Source organism: Pistacia vera, unplaced genomic scaffold (assembly GCF_008641045.1).
Source record: "Pistacia vera cultivar Batoury unplaced genomic scaffold, PisVer_v2 Contig592, whole genome shotgun sequence".
Lineage (NCBI taxonomy): Eukaryota > Viridiplantae > Streptophyta > Magnoliopsida > Sapindales > Anacardiaceae > Pistacia > Pistacia vera.
Genome location: NW_022196437.1, coordinates 611,060 through 618,174, shown reverse-complemented (window position 1 = coordinate 618,174; position 7,115 = coordinate 611,060). Strand labels below are relative to the sequence as shown.

Genomic DNA, 7,115 nt, shown 5'->3' with positions numbered 1-7,115 from the left:
TTTCACTGAGTTTTAGGCTTTGCAATTGGAACCCAGGTAGCTTTTGAGAGGAACGACCGTTTCTCGGTTGTTGAAACGGCAGCCGTGAGATAATTGACTGGATCGTTGACTGGATCATTCTTCACATTCTTGATAGTAATCTCGTGGGAAAATTGATCCAGACTGAAACCCCATCCATCAGCAAGCATCTTCGGGCCAACCAGGATCATCCTCCTCCACAACAAGTGGGTAATCTTCCGCGGTTTCTTCATCTTCTTCTTCCTTTCAAGAGGTTCTATCTCCTCCTTAACATCAGGACACCGATCAATCACTTCTCTGATCTTTCTCTCCATTCAAGTCTCTCTTCAGGATCCATAAATGGGCCATCATCCACATGAATTGTAGAAAACAAATAACACACCCTTATATGCAATTTAAGAGAGTTCGATATAAGACCAGTAAACTGCAAATGAAAGAGAAGTTTTGAATCCATTTTCCATTAAAGTTGGATATTATGAACACTTGAAACTCTCTGTATGTTGTAACACCATTTCTCTACACTGTCCTGTCTACTCCAAAATAAAACTACAGAACATCAAATATACATATATAAGCAAGGAACAGTACTATTATTCAAACAGAAATCTATCATGTGAGAAATGGGGCTCGATTTCAAGGTTCAGTTTTGCCTACTGCTAAAATGAAAAATAAGAAACCTATAAAAAAAATAAAACTGTTCAATCCACGTTTTAACTACTAGATAAAGGTCCCACAACTAAAACTCAATAATGAGTCAAAGCATTGTTAATAATGCCATGTTTAATTAATTGAAATTCAAATTATCTGAAAAATGTAATAGATGAAACGAACAGCTTGCAGATATGTCATTTCAGCTACCAAACCAAATCTTCTCCATATGAGATCAAGACTTGACAAAATATCCCTTGATTGAAGCTGTATTTATTTCTAACAGATTTTTGAGTGTTGGTTCTTAGTTGTATATTTTTTACTTTCTCATTCTATAAAGGTGTTTGTTTATAGATGTGAATTATGTGATTACAATCCCTTCAGTCATGCACTTGATTATGCTTATATATATATAAAGAACTTATCAGAACCTCTAAGATTCAAGGTTTTGGATTCAAAATTTCTATTCTATCTTATCTGTTTCTTTTATTGTATCAGAACTTGAGTCTTATGTTAAAGGAATTTTGACCTGGCGTAATCTTCTTTCTGAAATCTATTCTAAGCATAAGCTCAAACTTAAAAAATTCTTCCGTAGATTAAACCATTATAAAGCATATATAAAACACTTTCAAAGAAACCATAGGATCAATTTAATTTAAATGAATTTTAATAAGAAAAGCATTACCAAGCTACACTTTGCACTATATTAAGTTATCAGCTCACTTAAAAGGTTAAGTTAGTAGGTGAGGGTTCAACAAATATTAGACCAATAGGGCCCCTCACATCAAACTTGATTGTTTTTTCTTTATCCAATTTGTATGTGGGGATTCGAACTTGAGATCTTTGACTCTGATATCATGTTAAATTGTTATCCCACCTAAAAGCTTAATCTAGTAGGTGAGGGCTCAATATACATTAAATCAATACACTTGAACATGACCGAGACTTGCATACATATTAATATATATGATTATTTCACTACCACTAAGAATACCATCGATTTTTTTTTTTTTTTTATGGGCCGCGCCAAACATGAGCAATCTCTCCTTATTGCACTGAATATATGTGAGATTCTAAATAGTTTGAGAAGGAGAAGTGAATGCTAGTTATATACCCTGTCAGCTCCTAAATTGTTTCTTATGCATTCTGGGTTACAAAGGCCGAAGGCAAAATGTGAGACTGTGTGTTTAAAGCAAACAATATCTAGTTGTGGATCGAGGTGTGTTTCATATTAGCTAGTTAAATAATCATTATATGATATAAGGAAGTATTAATACAGAGAAGTATGAAGCATTGGATGAGAATTAACTCATTGTCAATCAATCCATTGTCCATCACTTTTTTATCTAATTTTTTTTACTTGTAAACTTTGATTGACCCGAAATATATTCAATCCCAGTTTGGAAATAGTATAAATGCATTAATTGTAAATATCAACTAGAATTTTTCATGATATCTTTTTCTTACCAAAGTACTTGATACAGTAATCTATATAATTTTTTTACAATCCTACATAATATAATACCATGATAGCTGTGAACCGTGTTCATAGATTGAAGGGTTCCAATCACATATGATAACTTTCATTAAACAAGAGTTATCGAATGTATAAAAATTAGCATCCGTAGTTAGATTAAATCCAGAATTTCATAACTACTTTATGCAATTTCAATGTACGTTGAACATTCATCTTGGTTTTTTATTGACCAGGATTCATTCTTTCAAATTATCCTGCCATTTGCCATATTGTGATATAAATTATTATCCAAATTTAATTATATTATAGAAAAAATTTCATGCTAAATTAAACACACTAATCTTATTGCTTAATTAATATCTGAAACGCTTGAAAAGACAAAACGAATTAACATGTCCAGAAGATAAGTTTCAAGTCCAACAGCTGATAATGAAATTCAGGTACAGCTTCATTTTTGTGGCCCATTATTTCCAAGGAAAATACTTGTTAATACATTCTTGCATTCCAAAATGCCTTCAGCAGCTTCAGACCCTAACAAAAATATAGAATGAAACCCATCTCAGCTCAACTTTGCTCATAGTAATATTATTTATAAATACCATGTTAAATAAGAGAAGCATGCGACATCGTTTAGACCAGGTAACAAAACGCTGTCGTTTTGTCTATTAGTCCAAATGAATCACGGCCATCAAAGTTAAAGAGAATCCAACGGCTCAAATGCAATCAGAAGTTAACAGTATAAAAATGGACTATTCACGCATTTGGCAGAGAGATGAGTTTTAGGGTCTTCGTTTCGTTTTCTCTGTAAAATCGTTTCATCTGGGTTAGGGTTTCACATTCATTCTAGTTCTTCTTTGTGTGAATCTTTCTAGAGTCTTGTTTGAGGGCAAGGGTTCCTTAAATAGAGTACTATAGGGTTTGTTGGGATTTGCGAGAAACAGGGAAGTGAATGAGTGTTTGATTCTGTGGTTGACAGTGAAGAAGATTCATCTGTAAATTCTAATCTTTGAAGTGATCAATACTAGTGCAGCGAGCTCCATATTCTGGAGTTCAACGTGGATGTAACTTGTTCTATATTGAACAAGCGAACCAAAGTATATCTTGTGTTGTGTGATTGTAAATTGTTCTTGCATTTTCTGTTTTGTGTTGTGACTAATCTTGCAGGTTGAAGGATTGGTATTGATTTACAACAGTGGTATCAGAGCATTTTAGGTCTAAATCGAGTCTAGGGTTAGAAATCATTCAACTCTTGACGAACTCAAAATTAGGGTTTGTCAGATTTTGGGGGTTTTTTGATTTAAAGGTCCCTAGATCTTTAGGCTATCAAATCTTATTGAGTCTTGGGACTAATTCATGAGATTAGGTCACATACACAAGGGTTCGACGAAAATAAGGCAAAATCAAAATTAGGGTTTTGTCAAGATTTAGGGGTTTTCTTTTCTAATTAGGGTTTTGAATACTTTTTTAGTCTATTTAAGGGTATATAGGTTGGAAAACCAGTGCCCGCCTTAAAAACTGCCTGGCAGTATTTGGCAACTTCTGGTGTAACAAAGCCACGTACTTCTTATACTACTCTGTCTTGTCATTGTAAATATGATGAACACTACCACGCGTGTAGAGATATCCTAGTATGATGGGAAGATGGATTTCAATACCTGGAAGAAAAAGATGAAGGCACTTTTATCCCACAACAAGGTGGGAATAGCACTGGAGAAAGATGAAACCAAGTGGTCAGAAGAAAAGACGAAAAAAAAAGCAGAGATAGATGAAGAAAATAAAACTACAGAACATCAAATATACATATATAAGCAAGGAACAGTACTATTATTCAACAGAAATCTATCATGTGAGAAATGGGGCTCGATTTCAAGGTTCAGTTTTGCCTACTGCTAAAAATAAAATAAGAAACCTAAAAAAAATAAAACTGTTCAATCACGTTTTAACTACTAGATAAAGGTCCCACAACTAAAACTCAATAATGAGTCAAAGCATTGTTAATAATGCCATGTTTAATTAATTGAAATTCATTATCTGAAAATGTAATAGATGAAACGAACAGCTTGCAGATATGTCTTTCAGCTACCAAACCAAACTTCTCCATATGAGATCAAGACTTGACAAATATCCCTTGATTGAGCTGTATTTATTTCTAACAGATTTTTGAGTGTTGGTTCTTAGTTGTATATTTTTTACTTTCTCATTCTATAAAGGTGTTTGTTTATAGATGTGAATTATGTGATTACAATCCCTTCAGTCATGCACTTGATATGCTTTATATATATATAAAGAACTTATCAGAACCTCTAAGATTCAAGGTTTTGGATTCAAATTTCTATTCTATCTTATCTGTTTCTTTTATTGTATCAGAACTTGAGTCTTATGTTAAAGGAATTTTGACCTGGCGTATCTTCTTTCTGAAATCTATTCTAAGCATAAGCTCAAACTTAAAAATTCTCCGTAGATTAAACCATTATAAAGCATATATAAACACTTTCAAAGAAACCATAGGATCAATTTAATTTAAATGAATTTTAATAAGAAAAGCATTACCAAGCTACACTTTGCACTATATTAAGTTATCAGCTCACTTAAAAGTTAAGTTAGTAGGTGAGGGTTCAACAAATAAGTCCCACACTCTGCTTCTCTCCCAGGTTTCACTTCTCTTCATTTTTTTTTTTTTTTCTCCTTGTGGCTTTCTGGGTCAAGGCTTTTTTTCAGTGACTTGTTTCACTGAGTTTTAGGCTTTACAATTGGAACCCAGGTAGCTTTTGAGAGGAACGACCGTTTCTCGGTTGTTGAAACGGCAGCCGTGAGACAATTGACTGGATCGTTGACTGGATCATTCTTCACATTCTTGATAGTAATCTCGTCGGAAAATTGACCCAGACTGAAACCCCATCCATCAGCATCTTCAGGCCAACCAGGATCATCCTCCTCCACAACAAGTGGGTAATCTGCGGCGGTTTCTTCATCTTCTTCTTCCTTTCAATAGGTTCTATCTCCTCCTTAACATCAGGACACCGATCAATCACTTCTCTGATCTTTCTCCTCCATTCAAGTCTCTCTTCGGGATCCATAACTGGGCCATCATCCAAATTAATTGTAGAAAACAAATAACACACCCTTATATGCAATTTAAGATAGTTAGATATAAGACCAGTAAACTGCAAATGAAAGAGAAGTTTTGAATCCATTTTCCATTAAAGGTGGATATTATGAACACTTGAAACTCACTGTATGTTGTAACGCCATTTCTGTTCATTGTCCTGTCCACTCCAAGAGTTATCGGATGTATAAAAATTAGCATCCGTAGTTAGATTAGATCCAGAATTTCATAACTACTTTATACAATTTCAATGTTCCGAGCTACGTTGAACATTCATCTTGGTTTTTTATTGACCAGGATTCATTCCATTTCAAATTATCCTGCCATTTGCCATGTTGTGATATAAATTAATATCCAAATTTAATTATATTATAGAAAAAACTTCATGCTAAATTAAACACACTAATCTTATTGCTTAATTAATATCTGAAACGCTTGAAAAGACAAAACGAATTAACATGTCCAGAAGATAAGTTTCAAGTCCCAGCAGCAGATAATGAAATTCAGGTACAGCTTCATTTTTGTGGCCCATTATTTCCAAGGAAAATACTTGTTAATACATTCTTGCATTCCAAAGAAGCCTTCAGCAGCTTCAGACCCTAACAAAAATATAGAATAAATCCCATCTCAGCTCAACTTTGCTCATAGTAATATTATTTATAAATACCATATATACATGCAATAACCAATTGCAGAAAAATTATGTGATAGACATACCTCTTCAACGCCAAAATCAACAACCTTCTCTTCAAGTGAACGCACATCCTTAACATGAAACCTGTTTAGCATGGTGATGCAAGAAATAGTAGACATTGGCTTCAACTCCAAGTTATCCATTACCATATATGTCACTACCGCTTTAACGAACCCTCTCTCAGCTGCAACGGTGGTGCTTTTGCCCGCTGGATTACTACTAGCGTTTACATAAGGAACCTCAGTGGTCATTTTCTGGTGGGACTGCGGACAAACCACGTTTGGAATTTCAGCCACATTCGAATGCTTGTATGGGCACATGTAAACACTTCGAGTTTTCAATTCATGATCAGACAACAAAAGGGGCATATCAGTAGAATAGACTGGAGATTTGGGATTGAGAAGAGAGCTCTTGTTTTGGTTTGGCTGAATATATATTTCGTTGAGATGTTCAATACTCTCATAAAGATTACCTAAACAACCCACCATGTTTTTCTTTTCTAAGAGACTGACAATAGTGCCAGCAGGCAAAGAAAGTAGGTAGAAGAGAAAATCTGCAAACTGTTTGCCTGCTTCAGCAAATAGGACTATATTAGCTTCTTTGTCAACAAGAAGCTTCAACTCTACTTTGGCATCTGCCATGGTTAATTTTGGAGTGTTTAAAACAAGTTATATAGAATTGGTAACTGATGATGTGGTTTACACACATTGTAAAGCTAAATTTATAGGGAAGAAAAGTTGATCAGGATTCATTACACAGGAACAGTAATCGTGAGCAGTTAATTTGTAATGAAGAGGTTATATATTATGCCTGGTTTCAAAGTTGTAGAATAATCCCTCCACCTTTCGGAACAGATCTTACAATTTCGTCCACCAACTGTGCTATTCATTTCAATAAATAATTTATCATAGAAATTTGATATATAACCTAATAGTTTCCCACTTAGTATAATCAATGGTTTAGATGTGTAATCCGCAAAACGCAACAAAAATTCGGATTGCCGCAATCTAATTTTAGAATTATAGTTTTAGTTCTGCCACTAATATTTTTGAGTCCTCTGTTTTTTTTTCCTCCAATTTTTAGAATGATCTATAGAAATGTGAAAACCTAATAAGCAATTAATATACCAGTCAAAGACAATAATCTTTATCTTTTTTTAAAGGCATGAGATG

At 34.0% G+C, this 7,115-nt stretch overlaps 1 protein-coding gene across 1 annotated transcript; it reads right to left on the bottom strand.

The window, feature by feature from the left end:
• Positions 1–5,753: 5,753 nt before the first annotated feature.
• On the bottom strand, positions 5,754–6,443 carry LOC116110033. Its single transcript, XM_031396276.1, has 2 exons — positions 5,967–6,443; positions 5,754–5,848 (listed from the first exon to the last, which is right to left on the bottom strand). The coding sequence occupies exons 1-2, from the start codon at positions 6,429–6,431 to the stop codon at positions 5,765–5,767; spliced, it is 549 nt and encodes a 182-aa protein (XP_031252136.1). The 5' UTR covers positions 6,432–6,443; the 3' UTR covers positions 5,754–5,764.
• Positions 6,444–7,115: the final 672 nt, after the last annotated feature.